The sequence below is a fragment of the Barbus barbus genome (genome assembly GCF_936440315.1).
Source record: "Barbus barbus genome assembly, chromosome: 26".
Taxonomy (NCBI): Eukaryota; Metazoa; Chordata; class Actinopteri; order Cypriniformes; family Cyprinidae; genus Barbus; species Barbus barbus.
Window position 1 is genome coordinate 3,789,830 of NC_136754.1, and position 18,458 is coordinate 3,808,287.

At 34.6% G+C, this 18,458-nt stretch overlaps 1 protein-coding gene across 1 annotated transcript in view; it reads right to left on the reverse strand.

Moving 5' to 3' along the window:
• sema6ba (sema domain, transmembrane domain (TM), and cytoplasmic domain, (semaphorin) 6Ba) overlaps positions 1 to 18,458 on the reverse strand; it is a 125,293-nt gene that overhangs the window by 37,313 nt on the left and 69,522 nt on the right. The window contains exons 3-8 of the mRNA XM_079379203.1: positions 16,216 to 16,330; positions 13,321 to 13,381; positions 13,139 to 13,201; positions 2,178 to 2,276; positions 891 to 981; positions 454 to 573 (exon numbers count right to left, since the gene is read on the reverse strand). Coding sequence (XP_079235329.1) covers positions 454 to 573; positions 891 to 981; positions 2,178 to 2,276; positions 13,139 to 13,201; positions 13,321 to 13,381; positions 16,216 to 16,330 — 549 coding nt within the window. The remainder of the gene's footprint in view (positions 1 to 453; positions 574 to 890; positions 982 to 2,177; positions 2,277 to 13,138; positions 13,202 to 13,320; positions 13,382 to 16,215; positions 16,331 to 18,458) is intronic.

The window sequence follows — 18,458 nt, forward strand, 5'->3', positions numbered from 1 at the left end:
GTCTTTGGTGTAACTTTTGATGAATTCTTGCTGAATAAAAGTACTTATTTATTTATTTTTATTACTAACCCCAAATCCTCTGAATGGTATATACTGTCCATTATTGTGATAGACGAAAGAAGAAAACCTAACTGTTAGTGCATTAGGAATGTTTAAATTCATAAATAAATAAATAAAACATTTTCTGCCACATTGTTTTGCCACAAACGCCCAAGACAGTTTCTTTAAGATAAATAAAATCTAGAACAAAACAGATCACAAAACAAAACAAAACAAAACAAAACAAAACAAAACAAAACAAAACAAAACAAAACAAAACAAAACAAAACAAAACAAAACAAAACAAAACAAAACAAAACAAAACAAAAAACAAAACAAAACAAAAAACAAAACAAAACAAAACAATGTATATTGCCAAACATTCATGGTTTTCTTTTATGTATGAAACAGTACCTCTGAACCATTTGGAATCATGCTTGATCGTGCGCAGAGCCGGACTCTCTCCCAAACTGCGGTAAATGACAGCGTCGATGGCCAGGAAGTCAGTCACTGTCCCCGTGAACAAGCTGCCCTCTGAGGTCAAACGGCAGAGGTCAGCGGTCAATAACCAGAAGTGAGCATCGACATTGTGCCATGATGATAAACGTATGTGGCAAAGGGTTCGAACGGAAAGTCCTTGAGCTTAACGATGTTAAGAAGAGGTGGTTAAACAGATTTATGGAGGCAAATAAAACAGCTATAAATGAGGCGATATTAAATATTATTATGCTGTGTTTCCACTGGGTGTACGGCTCTTATTATCACATATTAAAAATTGCTAAACAAATCAGTCCATTATGTAAATAATGTGAGGTAGAGTCATTACATAGCCACAAAAGACAGTGAGTTACCTGCAAACAGAGCCACATTAGCGTGTTTGGGATCATAAGGACACCGGGCCATTCCACTGATGGGCTCGCCAACCAATTCCAGAGTGTCTCTCTGAGCAAACACACACACATACTGTTTGTGAGGACAGGATATGACACTCTGAGAGGATGATAGCTGTTATAAACCACACATATCTCCAAACACATTCACAAGTGCTGCTATCATTTCTACACGCTCCCAGCAACAGTCGAGAGTGTTAGTGAGCGTGTGCATGTGTGAGAGAGAGACTTCAAACACAACTGTAGCGCGTGACGATTTATCTCACAAATACAACAAACCTACCAAACTGTCTCCAAAAAGGCTTTCTCAGTTTTATATGAAGCAATAAATCAGCTCTGATGTTGCAATATACTATAAAAACAAAGATTTGAAGATTTAAATGTGAGATGTGGCCTGAAAATCTGCTCGCAACAAAAGGGTGATTCTCATTAGGTATTCACGTGAAATTTCACTATAAATACAAAAGAAAATATATTTTGCATTAAGAAGATGAAACATTAAATACCATATGACCAACTGAACATTTGTGCTGTCAAACGATTAATCGCAATTAATCGCATCCAAAATATTTATTGTGTATATTTATTATGCATATATAAATACACACGCATACAGCATATATTTTGAAAATATTTACATGTATTCCATATTTAATATGGCTTTCATATTAATGCTTAATTTTCTTTATGCAAAACAATTTCTTATGTTTTCCCTTTGATTTTGGGGTGATATAATTCAGACACGTTCCTAAAAGATTCACTCACAATAGGCATTCACACTTTCGATTCAGTTCAAATAAGCATCATCTCCTCAGAAGCCTCCAATGTAATTATGTGCATCCATTTATTGAGTTTTAATCATTAAGTCGATTGGCCTTCCATCAATGCTGATCCACTTTCATTATTGTTAATCCATTGTAAAGATGCATACTCTATGAGTTCAACTGAACCAATTCTTTCTAATGATTCAGTGGATCTGACTCACAAAGCATTTCTTAACGACTGGACTGTTGGGTGACATGTTGCAAACAACGCAGACTATGTAACTGAATCAGAGATACACAGCATTATTGAACTGTTTAAAAAATAAATAAAATAAAATAATGAGCTGCTGTTCCACATATAGACGGAAGAACAGAATTGTACCCTGTGTTGTTAGTGTAGAATTGCGCTTTACACGCTCTACATGTTTGCTGAGGGTAAACACAGGGTAGATGGTGAAGTCTGCAGGCATCGAGGAACACTCACCGTGTAATTGGCACACAGCGGGTTGAAAGCGTTTGTCCCGCACACAAACAGCCCTCCATCATGGCTCAGCAACACCTTAATATAATTACGACACTCCTCCTGAAAGAAACACAGAGAAAAAGACTAAAATTACTCTTGTTTTAAACTTATTATATATTCATTCTTCTTGTCAAATTTGAGGTTTGAGGTTGCATAAGATATATTTTGGTATTCAGTATTTTAGCACAGGAGTGAATGATTACCATATGCTTACATTACAGTGTTTTCGTTATAGCATTTTCCAAGGTACTTTGAAGGAATAACATAATGCATATCCAAGAGTCTATGGTATTATGATGATTCCATGTTCAAAGTACCATGCAATGTAATGTAATGAAATAAAATTAAATAAAAAATATTAATAAAATTAAATACATTTATTAATGCTTCTCAATCTCATTTGCCTTGTTTGTATTTTATTAATATTACAGCATGGTTCAAAGGTCTGAGAGCACATTGAAAATCTGGGATTCAAATCATAATTTAAATTTCAAAATAAACAAAATATTTTAGGATTAAACATTAAAACAGCGAAAGAGAGAGAGAGAGAGAGAGAGTTTGAATAATTATGTTATCTCAAAATCAATAAACACTATAGAAATGACTATTCTTATTAATTATTGTGTGGAAACAGCGGTGATGATATCAGACTCTCTGTATTTATTTTGCCAGGCTGATCCTCTTTGAATCACAATGACTTGGCAGCATTTGACGTTCATGTCATTTAACAAAGTCATTTGAATCCTAATTAAAATTTGAGTGAAGGAGAGAGAGATTAATGAAAACAGTGTGCATGTGTGTGTGTGTGTTGGGTCAGACATGAAAGGGTAGGGTAAGACAAAAGAATAAGGCTGTAAATATTGACACAGCTTCACAAGTCATTTTCCCCCAGACATCATAATTTTGAGAGCTGTGTTTGTTTTGGAAGACAGACAGCAGATAAGTAGGTCCCAGCCTGCAGCTCCGCCACAGAGCTCACACTGCTGGCATTACCCAAAAACATACATTTTCTTCAGGTTTTTACATTGTATTTGGACTAGATTTGTTGTATTTGGACTAGATGTTGCTGCACGTCTTTGTGTAGCACAGAAACAGGAAGTAGCTGGACTTGAATGCATCACGACGTGGGTCCAGCTATAAAAGAAGTCCTGAAAGCTACTGGATAGCCAGCTGCGAACACTCATGCAGCAGGAATGCTTTTGTTCCCTGATGGACATCAATGGAACGTTTTGAAGTGGTTTTGTGTATTTTGCTGAAACCTCTGCATGTGGGCCCCACCACGCAGCTCCACCGTGGACCCATTCACCGGTCTGCCCATTGAGTTTGACTGGGCCTCCTGGTGGAGCTGAAACCCGAAGGGGAGCCGACACTGAGGTCAGGCTCTTTGAGGTGATTAGCAGGACTGCCGAGGGTCTATGTGTTGTTACAGATGCAGGCCCACCATTGACTGTGTGCGTGTGTTTGCACAAGAGATGTCGTTACAAATGCATTCAAGCTGCTCACAGCGTTAAACACACACTCCCTAGCGACAGATCAACTTACAGAGTGTGTGTGCATGTGTTTGAATAGCAAGAAGGACAGGGATCCTTTCATTTTTGATAAGCTGTAGTGTGTATGTGTGTGTGAGAGTGAGTGAGAGGAGAGCATACAAAATGACGTAACCTTTCACCTCTTATTATCGTGAGTATTTCCACCTGGATGCTGTGAAAGATATGTTGAGGTATTAACACTGCCAGTTTCTTCCCTCTGTGTGTGTTTTCTGGGTGATCATCAGGATACAATGCAAATAATGGCAGCAAAATTAAGCAACAATTTGCCCATAATTGCCCACCAATTAGAAGACAATATGGTTGATCTTCACTCTAAACTGAACCCAGCCAGAAAAGTGTGTTGAGAAGAATATTAAACAGCATTCACAATAAATGTTATTTCTGTCATGTGTCATTTTCAAGTGCAATTGAATATTTAGCTCTGAATAATGTACTGTCTGGCAGGATGTCTTGATTGGATTGTAATGTATGGCAATGATATTACTGGTGCTTGCTGTTTTACAGAAGGCAACTAGAAACTATTGCTCATTCTTTGATGAGGAGAGATTGAGTACCTCTTTTCTAACTATTATGAATGTAACTGAATGTAATGGGCTTGACGACTGATCGTTCCCAGACGGACTGGGTCTCTTTCAGTTGGGCTCGGTCGGCCGATGAAATTGATGAAAGATAATAAAATCTTATATACCTAACACTTTATTTCGATAGTCCACTTTAGACATTCTACTAACAGTAAGTAAATTTGCAACTACATGTCGACTAGCAGTCATTAGAGTATTAGTAGACTGTCTGTTTAATATCTTCTAACACTTTATTTTGATGGGTGCACAATATACAACATACTGACTATGAGAAACTTTGCAAGTATATGTCAATTTATTCTACTAACCCTAAACCTACCGTAACAGTCTACTCTGAGAGGAGTCTGTAACTACTCTGACATGTAGTTACAAAGTTACTTATAGTTAGTAGAATGTCTAAAGTGGACTCAAAATAAAGTGTAACCCTTAAATATTCAAGAAACAGTTGTTGCCAGTCATTTTCATAAAGATTTTTCTCAATGTGTAGTATTCAATGGACATGCATTCAGTGTCAAACATAATTCATTAATTTTGTCAAATATTATTTCTTGATTACACATCTTGCTTTGATGTTTCTTTTATTTCATAAGTTCACATTGCAAGGTTTTAGGCTATTTGTTTTGTTCAAAAACTGTGTAAATTTTTAGTAAATTAAGAATAGTTAGTGATTTGTATCATTTCAAAAACCTAATCAAGAAATCTTTTATTCCGATCTGCAGTCTAAAATATTCTTCATAACGAGTTAAAAAAAAAACATGACACCTGTAAATAAAATAATTTAATTATATAATAATATAGTTTTGTGTCAAATAGATGAGGCAATTACAATGCATTGAATATCTCTGCAGCTCTTCTGTCAGCTGTCGCAGAGCAGTGTTGACAGCGCAATTAAATAGCACTGGAAGCATTAACGTTTGCTGTAGACTACTAAAAAAATAGCATTTTGAAATGACTGCTGTGTCTGAATAAATGAAGCAGTAATTATTTAACTCTAACTGGTAATTCTGGAACTGTAACAAAAAAGCCTACCATTTTTCCTTAGAACCAATTCGTTTTTTAATACCTGATTGTAGACATACAAGAGAATAACAAATATATTATTGCTTGACTACAAGTTTAAAAACAGTGCTAGAAATTTTATAATGAAGAAAATTAAATATATCTGAAAAGACATGAAAGACACGTCTACTCTGGCAATAATGAAAAAATATTCAAGACAAATTGCTGTGATATTTTTTTAGCAACACCAACATAAGAGGATAGATCATATTAAGCATGAACTAAGAAAAACAAACCTTGAATATTTCAATAATTCAATAAAAGCACCGCTGTCTGCAGTGATGTCTTTGGTGGGATGGGAGCAGCTTTACGGGTAGACCATATAATCAGAATTTTGTAACTTTTTTCCTTTTTCTGCACAAATTGCACAGCAAATACTGCTAGCAATCTGTTGAGGACATTCATGTTTGTTTTGGCATGCACTTAATTTATCGTGAGATTTTTTATTTTTTTGGGGGAAGAATTTGCCCAGTCGTGACTTGCACCAGTCGTTAAGTGTGTTGTGTAGTGGACTGACTCAGTCATTAGGTTTGCGCTCCTCTCTGACTGTCAAAGACTAGCATCTGCTCCATTCGATGGAAACAATTTAACTTTAAGTGAGTTGAGCTCAATTTTAGAAGTTGTATAGTGTGTCCCCAGCTCTAGTCAAGCCCTAACCCAACTGCAAAAAAACGTCCCAACTGCTACTCAAAAGTAGCCCGAACTGGACCAAAACTAGCCCAGGGGCAACTGGCTGTCAAAATCACACTTCAGGTGGGGTGGGGGATTCGAAATTGCATTCCAGGGGACGGGGTGGTTTGCTTCATCCCATGGACTAAAAAAACAACCTGCGGCAACAGTAAAAAAAAAAAAAAAAAAAAAGGTAGCCCAATTTTGCTAGAAAACTGTGGCAACACTGGCCCTAGCAAAGTCCTAGTAACCCACTGGAAAATTCCTAGGAACCAGGCAGAACATCATAGCACCTTAAATCAAAGCCCAAGAAAACACCCTTTCATTCGATGCTTTGCACAGACAAGAAACACTCAGTATAGTTGGTTAACATTATGTTTTCCCGCCCATAAGGCCTTGCTTACATCATCAGGATAGGAAATCTGTTTTAAATAGATTTTTTGATGGACATTTTTTCATTAGTATATTGTACACTAATGAAGAATAAAATTAAGACTAAGGACATTTATTTAAGAAAGAAAGTAAGCTCAGTTTTGACGTCACGTTGTCTCGAAGCCCATCTATTCCCATCCGGACTCACAGGTACATCATAAACATCCAGCTGTACATGAACGGCCCAGCTGTGTGCGTGTGCTGTAAACTCTCTGCAGGGGTGGGGAGATCTTTCGTTCCGCTTCATAAACTGTAAAATTGAATTCATCAGAGATGCAGGTTTGCGAGCGGGTCAATCCGTACGCCCGTCAGAGGTGTAAAAAGCAGGCTTCGCTCTGGGGAAGAGCACATGTGCTTCAGGTCTCTGTGAAACACCATCAAGAAAGTGTCAAGATTTATCCTTCAGATTAGAGCATGTGGCAAGGCAGTATATGATCCCGTACCCCGGCAGACTCCTTTCTGCTCTGATCAAAGTCTGACACCTCCTCCCTTACTCCCTCACTCTCCTGTCTTTCTTCTCACCTTCCTCACTCTCCACCACTCCTTGTTCTCTCTCTGCATGTCTCCTTTCGCTCCAGTTTCTCCCACTCCAATTGGCTTAACCATATAAAGATTCATTCAAAAGATTCATCTAAAGGATCAAAACTTTGCTGAAAAGCTTGTCGCACATCATCTACTGCATGCCTTCTGTTGTCTGATTGATAGTTTAGATGTTTTAGCAAGTAAAAAGCCTTTTAGTATAATTGTAAAAACATCCACCTTCAGTTCATGGTTTACATACCTTTTTACTGTTTTTATAAAGTAAGCGTAATAACTTTTATATTGTTGGTAATATTTCAAGATGAACACTTACTGGACTGAAGCAACCTAGGTTTCCTTAATTGTCCATATATATGGAGAATTTGAGAAAAATCATGTTAAAATATCAATATCAAATATGATCATCAGGCGTTTAAGCAACATTTATTTGTTCATCTCTCAATCAACATAGTGTTCCATAGAATTATATGTTTTGCCCCCAGAACGAAAACTACAGAGGACTGCAAAGATAAAAATAAACATTTAAATATTATCTTACAAAGACATACTATTTGGAGATATAAAGTGATGTTAATATGCATAAACCAACATTTATATGTATATTATGCAATTTTTCTGTTATACTGATATTTTATCTTGCTTTTGGCATTTAAATATCAGCAACTCCATTAAATTGCATACTTTTGCTCAGTTTGGGCCTCTGAGGACATAAATTAGTTTTTGCCCTTGTTAATAATTATCGATTAATAATTATTAATAATATCTATATCTTGATTTTATATGGTTTTATTTGTAGCAACCATATGTCAACAATATATAATAATTGATATATGCACATTTATTAAAATATCATATATACAAAAAAAAATCAGTTTTGTAATATTTTTTAAATGTCTATATTTTATATTAACTTATTTAATATCAAGATGTATTGAGATATTTTAAGATGAATATACATGTACATGTCATTTATATCTAAAAATGTATTACACATACATACATATTTGTATTGTCTTGAAATTGTGATACATGAAATTGTTCCAATTTGTAATACGTTTCATATATGTTTTACTATATATTTACTTTATATGACAATATATTTCTTATATGGACATTTAATATGTGTAAATTCGCATAGGGAGTTCCATATTCTCACTATATCATATCATATTCAAGCCATATGTCTAATGCATTAAATATGATATTCAACAAAAAACACATATGCAATAATTAGGTTTAAAGAACTGTTCCATTACAATTTTTTTTTTTAATTATTTAATGTCATAAAGGAACATACTCAAGAGAGAAATCGTACATGTGTAAATGTGAATGTTTACACACAACAAGCTGAAATTTAAATCAAATTGCAATGCATGCGGAAAATAAATAAATAAAAATCAAAGGGTTCACATACATTTTCCTGCAGTTTTATAGCTCCTAACAATGATCTCACTGTGCCTATTTTATTTCTCCTAAGATATTTTTGACAAAACATCTCAAAACAAACCTGTTCAAGTGCCTTGAGCTATAAAACAGCAATATCAGAGCAATAAAATGTTCAGGGTCGAGCAAAATGATATTCAGTGAATCGCTCATGAAGGGACCCCGTTGCTCATTTTCATTTAGAACAACCCCGCAAATGAAGTTCTCTTCCTGCAGTGCCCTTCAAGCCAATAAAAATGACAATTGGAACTCATCAAGAGAGAGAACAGATACTCGAGAGGGTTCGAGTGTATCTATTACATCTCTCACACACACACACACACGTTTCTATACTCCCTATAGGAGTATCACCAGCAGCAGATGTGATCTTACTGTAGTCACTGTGTTATTACTGTACAAATCTGTTTATCTTGCACTCCATAAAAGCCGATCAAAACTGCACGAGCGACAGCCAAACAAAGTAATTCAACTCCTGCGTCTTCATATGAATTATGAATGATCCATTTAACCACCTCTGAAGATGTTACTGTGATTTAATGCACTACCGCCAACGCTTACGCTTAAACTGTTTTGAACCGGTCACTTTTATACCAGGTGCGGTGCAATTACTTTCCAGTTTTAAGTTGTTTATCTGTGCATACAGAAAGCAAAATGCTGCACAATGCAATACATATACTATTATTATTATATTATACTATTATTATTTTTGTTGTAATTTTGGTTTAAGTTTTAGTAATTTGGTGATTTTAATAATTTTTTATTAGATTTAATTTAGTACTTAAGCTTTAACTTGTTATATTTCAATTGTTTGCAAAGCAACATTTTTCCATCATGTTTCAGTGTTCAGTAAAAAAAATATGTTTTAGCAAATTTGTTGTGATTATGCAATTTTTTGTTTTTTATTTAGATTTACTTATGTATTTCAGTTTTCATTTTAGTCATTTTAGTACTTCATATTATATTTCTGTTAACTGCCAAGGCAACATTTCTTATTTAAATTTTTCATCTAATACTTAAGTTTTCATTTAAATTCGACTTAAAAGTTTATTAAATTTGTTACATTATTTTGTCATTGTTATTACTTTAAAAAATATTTATATTTAATTTAATTTATTTTAGTGGTCGTTTTATGTTTTAACACTTCAACATATTATATTTCAGTTAATTGTACTTTTTGTTTGTTATATTTAAGTATAAGTTTAAATGTTTTCTAACATTTCAGTTTTCATTTGAATTAGGTTTTAGCAAATGTGTTATGTGATTGTTATTTTTTAAAATATTTCTTTATTTTTATTAGTTCTTTTTAAATATTTCTTTTTAGATTTAATGCATTTATTTCAGTTGTCGTTTTAGTAATATTAGCACTTCAACTTCAATTTATTACTTTTCAGTTACTTGCCAAGGCAACATTTCTCATTTTGTTTTACATAGAGTATAAGTACTATTTATATATTTAATATACATTTGATATTTATTATTCATTTCAGCTTTATTTCAATTAACACAAATAGTTTTTAATTGTCTTGTTTTAACAGTTCTCTTCGCATAAACAGAATGGTATTTTACAGATCCTCTCTGTAGTAAGTGTGTGTGTGTGTGTGTGTGTGTGTGTGTGCGGAGTCAGATTAAGGATATCAAATTTCCTCCCTCATTATGAAATCATGTCAGTTTAAATCAAGCAGCAAGAACACAATTACTGCAGGAACACATGCTACATCAGATCAAACACATTTCATCTGACAGCACTTTCTAAAGTCCATCTAATCCTATTCCAGAGCACATGAAATGCAAACCCGGCCTCAGTTTTAGGTCTGCTATCAGTGGCGTGTGGAGGTGTGCGGTCAGATCTCTGACAGAAGGACGGATAATTGGACGTGTGTCTCAAACGGACTTATTTCTGGCCCGTCTGCGCTAATATTCTGTCAATCTCACACAATTAGAGGCGAATGCTGTGAAAACCCGGTTTATAGTTTAAGGTAATTAGCGATCACGAACAAAAACAACACGGAAAGAGCAAGAAAGAGAACGCGAGAAGCAGAGAGCATGAGAGCCTGTTGCAGAAGTTGCCGGAGGCAGAGATTCGCAGGTGCGTGTTTGATGTCTCAGATTTCAGCGAACATGTGGGTGGGTGGCAGACAGGTCTAATTTGTAAACTCCCTCTTGCCAAACAATAATCCTTGTCCAGGTTTGACACTCAGCCCCTTGAAGTTCTCTCCCCTGCAGTCATACACATCTATTAAAACGGCCTGGATGGGAAAGAGCGGGAAAGCACGACTCTTACATTATGAAGATGGGCAGAAAGCAGAAGGTAATTAGCCTCTGAACTGAAGAATAAGAACAGATTTATCACAAAAACATCAAAGAGAGACACAATCGAGTCTGAGGTTCAGACGTGAGAAACGACTGCGGCTCGCAAAACAGGCCTTCGCAAACTCTTAAATCTTCTCAAATTAAAGAGAATATTGAACAAAGAGTTATTTGGGCAGATCAAAGGATGAGAAAAAATACACATTTTCAAAATCAACTAGTGAAGTTGCAGAATACATGAGTCGAGACGGGCTTTCAAAAGTTAAGTATTTTTCCATTCATGCTGACTTAAAAATGCAATACTCGTAGCAGGACGCTCAAAAAAACAGCGCAAGAACCGACACAAAGTCCATAGATGTCTGAAACTGTATGGCTGCAGCAGTGGTGATTTGAAGAGTAACTAAATGGAAAAAAATCAAACTATCTATGACTAAAAGCATGACGTCATTATACTAATTCAAATATAATATGCTAATAACACAACAAATAAAAAAAAGAGAAAATCACTAATCGCTTTAGAGAAAACAACTGCATTTTTTGTCTGATAAAAACAGCAAATGCCATTTAAAATGTGAGAAAAAAAAAAAACTCAAAAACTTGTTTGTAGGGCTGCACAATTTGGCACAATATTTTAAATACTATTATAGTATCTAATAATAATTTGAATGATCTTTTTGTAATTTTGTCATTTCATTATTTGTTTATTTCTATTTAGATTTAATTATTCATTTTAGTTTTCATTTTACACATTTTTTAAACTTCAGTTTATTATATTTTGGTTTTTGCAAAGGCAACATTTCTCATTTTATTTGCTTTTTATAGTTCTAAGTTTTTCAAATGACCCATGGCTAAAAGCATGATGTCATTATGCTAATTAAAATATAATACGATAATAAAAAAAAATAATAATAATATATATATATATATTTATATATATATATATATATATATATATATAAAGAAAATTCACTGATCGCTTTGGGGAAAATATATAATTGCAATTTTCTGATAAAAACGGCAACTGCCATTTAAAAAGAGATTACAAAACAACTACAGGTTTGCTATACTTGTTTGAAGGGCAGCACAATTAAAGCCAAAATGTTGTGATTATATACAGTATATGATTATGCATTTTTTTTGTAACATTGTTATTAATGTTTTAAGCGCTTCTCGTTACAAGTATAGGAAGAGAGTTTCAGTTTAATTTCTGTCAGTTGTTAGGTCATGTTTCCTGTTAACGAGGCAAATCGCCCTCTTAAAATCATCTTAACTTCTGCTGTTCGTTATGTAATGCCAGATTATTATCTGTTTTTCCCAAACCAGCACGTAGATTCATTATTGAGCAGAACATAAGTGAACTGCTGCAGGAGCTATCAGGTCCAAATGTGCTGAAGAAAAGCCAAAACTGTTTCCAATGGAGATGCCAGTATGTGATACACACAACCCACTATAGTAAAACGTACACCAATATTGCCTTTCAAAAAAATTACATTTACCACCAGCTTTCCGTGAACTGTATCACTACGGTAATTGCATTAAGAAAAAATTCTACAAAGAGCTTCATTAACTTTGCCTAGGAATGAATTCAAATGCATAACTGAAATTGCATACTGTTATAAAAGCACATAGACCCAGATTAATGTGAACTGCACTGAAATACAGCATGCTAAAGAAGAGCAATACACCTCATTTCAGAGCTGTGGTTATTTTTGGATGATATTTCTGGATTTATGTAAGCATGTGTGGAAGAAATAAAAAAAATAAATCTTTCAAATGAAGTTGGCTTTACTATGGCATACTATGAATATTGTTGGCTCTATTGTTCTCTATTGTAAGACACTTTGAATAAAAGTGTCTGCTAAATACATAAATGTGACTGTAAGTGTTTGATTGCTGTTTATGCATCACGTTGCATTAGACACACATCAGCTGTAGGAAAGGTAGTGTATTTGATAAAACAATGAGAGTCATAAAAGTGAACTAATCACAGAAGTTAAAAACAAGCAAATAACAGGAAAATCCACATCCCTCAATAACATCCAAGACTAGCCAAGGCTGCAGGTAATGGTCCGCAATAAGGCTAAAAGCATCCGCTGAGAGGCCAAAGGGACGTTTCCTTGTCAAACTGCAGAAATATGCCAAATCCTTATATTGTACATTTACACTCAAGGAGAATTTATTTTTATGAGACTGTATCCAGCTCTGCCACAGGTTTGAAACATTGAGCTCCTGGCAACAGTAAATCGCTCAAAGTGCTATGAATGAATTTCCTCGCTAAGATGGTGTTAAAAGGGCCATGAAATGTGAAAAAAAACTGTGTTATTTGGCAATGAACGCTCACCTCGTGTTTGCCCTTCATTCGACAGATGCGGATGTCATTCTTATTGGATTCCCACGTCCTTTTCTGTGAAACAACAAGGGAGTAAAATCATTACCTACATTCAAGGTAAAATAAGCAAGGTGCTCATACATGCAATTATGTGTGTGTGTGAGAGAGAGAGAGACAACGGTACAAGGGCTCACCTTGCTGTAGAACATTTCATCTCCAGATACATGGTCCAGTTCCACTCGATAAAGGTCATCCCTGCAGCAACACACACACACACACACACACCGCATACGAAGACCAGCATTAGCAGTAACAATGAAAATGGGCCTTAATTTAAAATTAAAATATTGAATCACAATATTTTGAATCACAGCACACACGTAGGGGGGAACTTCAGGGGGAAGTCGTGGCCTAATGGTTAGAGAGTCGGACTCGTAATCCAAAGGTTGCGGGTTCGAGTCTCGGGCCGGCAGGGATTGTAGGTGGGGGGAGTGAATGTCCAGCGCTCTCTCCACCCTCAATACCACGACTGAGGTGCCCTTGAGCAAGGCACCGAACCCCCAACTGCTCCCCGGGCGCCGCAGCATAAATGGCTGCCCACTGCTCCGGGTGTATGTTCACGGTGTGTGTGTGTTCACTGCTGTGTGTGTGTGTTTACTGCTGTGTGTGTGCACGTTGGATGGGATAAATGCAGAGCACGAATTCCGAGTATGGGTCACCATACCTGGCAGTATGTCACTTCCCTTCACGTACAAAAAAAACATTTTAATCAGTAAAAACCCCTCTAAACATCCCTAAAACAAATAAATTTACTAAAAATACCTTTACTTGAGAAGCAAGTTTGTGTGAGGTAATGAGAGTTACTATTTATTAAATTTATTCACTTTATCCCATTTTTTTGTTTTGAGCATAAATCTATTTAAAAAAATCCAATTAACTGAAGACATCTTCAGACAATCTAATATTTTCCTAAACAAAGTTACCAATGCAAGTGCCATGTACTAGTTGATATTATTAACTAAAACATAATAATTGTTTTTGTTAATAAAGCTGAAATAAAATAAAAACTATAGATTGGATGAAAAACTTAAACTTAAAAAACTGTTTGGTGTTTGGTGATGAGTTTTTAGCTCAAGGTCTGCATATAAAGTCACACCAGAGGAGTTCAGCTGGGACCAGGACTTGGCTTTCTGCAGACCAGTCAAGTTCTTCCACACTGACTCAATCAATCATGTCTTTTTGAACCGTGTCTTATACACAGAGGCACTGTCATGTTAGAATAGAAAAGGGTTCTGTCCAAACTGTTGCTATAAAATCAGAAGCACACAATTCCCTAAAATATCATTATATGCTTAAACATTAATATTTGTACTCATAGAAATTACTAAAGTAGTCAAACATGTTCATTAGAAGGGGGTGACCCAATACTTTTGGTAATATAGTGTATGCATGTATATATATATATATATATATATATATATATATATAGTGTAAGTATATGAATAATATTTATAACTATATAAATAATATCAAAACAACAGTCATGTAAACAATAATTTCTATCAATACACAATTTCAAGATGTCCCAATACTTACTACATACTCAATAATATTTTCCCACTGGCATTGAAGTACATAGTGTAGCATAGAGAATATTAGAAGAATGCAAATCAAATTACAGCCTAAATCATGTGACTGAGACAAGATAGAAAGTCTGTGAAGATATATTTCAGCACATAATACACTGAAGCACGTTTTATCAAGGGTTTTGATAAAACATATCCATCAACCTGTCTATGAGAACAGTCTAAATTTGAGTTCTCCGCTCTGGAGATGTCAGCCTCAGAGTTTTGTGGTGACAGTAACCCATTTATAAGAGTTTCAACTTTCCAGAATGTGTAAGAGAGTTTATAAAAGCGCTCAGAAACTCAAGATAGACAATGTCTCTTCTCTAGCTTCAGAGAAAGCAAGTGTTTAAGCGGCTGGTTAAAGGTCAGCGAACACTGGTTTAACTTTCAACCACCGCCTAACCAGGACCACATGTCAACTCCCTCGGGAGTCCAAACCCTTTGAAGGTCTGTCCATGTGGCCGATTTCAAAGATGTAACTAAATGTAACACCAGTCAAACTGGACACAGATTTCCTGACTGTGTGGAGAGAACATGCTGTTATACGGGCTGATTGTGTTGAGCTATAAGGACGGGGTGTTCATGTCAGAACTTTTTTCTCATTGTGTAACCTGTCACTTCCGTTTAAGACCAATTAGGTACCGAGATGGTGAAGCGAAATAGAAAGAGAGGATATTATATTCATGTTATATTAATTCAGAATGTAAAACCAAACGATGGTTACTGTAAAACCTAACAGTGATGTTACTGCGTGAATAGAGTGGGTGGCATTAAAGCTCAAATTAACATCTCGATGACTTAAAATGTTGTCACTTACCACCACTGTTATTAGAGATAATTACAGTAAAATATTTTGGTTAATTGACGTGAAACTGAAATATAAATATATAATATAAAATCTAAAAATATGAGATGAAAAGCTAAAAAAAAATTGAAATGTTGCCATGGCAAGTGAAAGCACTAAAATAATAGATAACGGCAATAAAAATTGTTATTAAAAATAATTGTTATTAAAAATAATAACGGCAATAAAAAAAGCAATAAAATCATGTAATCATGAAAATAATGAGCAAAAATAGTAATAAAATAATAACAATGAAAATGAAAAATATAAAACTAAAACAATTGATATAAAAATTAAATATTATTGAATATTTAAAATAATAAAATACAATTATGTAAACTTGTTTAATAATGGTTTTTATTAAATAATTTTTTTAAAAATATTATAATTTTTACTAACCTAAAAATTAATTTAAAAACATAATACTATATTAATAATACATAAATAACAATGATTACAACAGAGAATAATTAACTTCTTCCTTAGTACAGTCTGTGCAGCAATATGCAAAATAAACAGTCTTTATTTTGCTTGTCTTTACAAATTGTGCATTATGCAAAATATAATGGAAAATCATTTATAATTTGAAGCGTGTATTGTTGAGTTGTTGGCATTACCTGGCTCCGATGTAGAGCGTACGGTTGACTTTCAGGACAGTCTGAATATACAGCGGCTCCTGACGGGTGTAAGAGCGATGTGCTCGGCCCACAAACACGGGATATCGCCTCACCACTGACAAATAAAGAAACAGAGAGAAGTCAAAATATGGAAAAATGACAAATGACTAGCTGAGATGGAAGACAGAGACGTTAGGGGCACCCAAACAAAAGAGTCAAAATATGAAGTATAGATGGATGAAACAGATACTAAAACACAGGCAGGAATGTGTCCATCACTTTCCCGGAAGAGTTGGAGATAGAGGACCTCTGAGACATGAAGAAAGGACAAAGACATACATCACTGTGTCTTCACCATGCAGAGTCCAAAAACAAGCTGTCTTAAAGCGAAAGTTCACTCAAAAATAATAAATCTCTCATATTTGCACAGCCTTATGTTGTTACAAACATGTATGATTTTATTTCTTCGAAAATATTCTGCCTGCTCTTTTCAAAGCTAGTACAATGAATAAAGATTTAGGCTTCAAATGGACACAAAAGCATCACAAGCTTAGTATATACAACTTGTGTGCTATATTCCAAGTCATATGATAGATTTTTGTGTGTAACAGGAATATGCATCATCATTACTCACTGATAATACATTAAAGTGAACAGTTAACCACTTAGACCGGCTCATTGAATCAGTGAGTTGAACTCAAGAACTGAATCAGTTCAATTCATAAATGAATCTTTTAGTCTATTATTGAACACACACAACATTGTTAACTAAAAGTAAAATTAAAACATGCTAATTTGCCAATTAAAAAAATTGTTAATTAAAATATATCGGATTGAAAATAAAATATAAATATTATTATCTTGCATAGCAGCTCACTAAAAGTTCAATTAAGTTATAAATAAGTTAAAGTACTAAAATTAATAAAACTAAAATAAAAACACATTTTAAAAAATATATTTTTAATAGAACTAATAAAAATAAGAATGACAAAAGCGCATAACAAAATTACTAATAATTCAAATAAAAACAAAGTATAAAAATAAAAGTTAATTCAAATTATTTAATAAATATTAGATTATATAATAGTGCATAATATCACACACAGTAAGTGCTAATCCTATTATGTCTAATGCAACCTACTCTGACAATCAGACTCAGGTCCAGTGTCCTGGCACATAATTAATATTCATGAGCAAAGCTGATTTATATTGAGTCCCTCCTGTATAAAATGCTCTGAAAACTGTTATAGCAGTTCAGGGAGCGTTCACACATTTCCGATAAGGAAAATTGCTTTCCGAATGCTGTGGAAAGAAGTTAAACACAATTAGAAAACAGATTACCACTGAAAAAAACCCAACAGGAATGTGTCCTCCAACCGCAGATGGATCTGTACTCTGAGTCTGAGAAGCCTGAGGACACCCACATATTTATTGTGAATGCTAATGATATTGCTTACAGTTTCTGCTACTAATTAATTCCACTGTAATGAGAAGAGAAGGATAGAAACACTGTTGTTGTTGCTGGCTTGTTCTTTGCCTCTAGATGTTTGGACACATTTCACCAGGGTTTAAATGTTTTTGTGCTTTGGAAAGAGCAATTAAGTGTGGAAAACCCTTAAAAAGGTCACGTTATTTCACTTTGATTCACATACACATAAGCGCCACAATGTTTGTTTTGCTCTTCACTGGCTTCTGTTGTTTTTACACTGAGATAATGGCATGATATTTCCTCTACCTCTAAATCTAGCCCTCATGTAAACCTTTCTGCTATTTTACTTTCTCATTAAGAGATTATTTAGGATGTTTACTAAGCCATTTTCTTCACAGAGAGCGAACACTGGCAGGACCTCACAGCGTAGGCGATTTCAGGTTTTACTATCCTTGTGGGGACAAAACCTGATCCAAATAAATACCAACTACATTGTGCTGGATGACCTTTAACCTCTGGTCTCTACTGAATCATTAGATATGCATGAGTGGTTGTTCATCAATATCACTGATTCTGCTTTGTGGGATCTGTAGGGAATACGGTCCCTCGTATACACACTCACAAATTCTGGCCATTGATCTCCATATGGACAAAAATACTATGGAAGTCAATGGGACTCAAAATATACGGTTACCAGAATTCTTCAAAATATCTTCTATGTGTTCAACAGAAGAAAGAAAGAAAGTCATATACATGAGGGTAAGTAAATTATGATAGAAATTTCAATTTTGGTGGACTATCCCTTTAAGTGTTG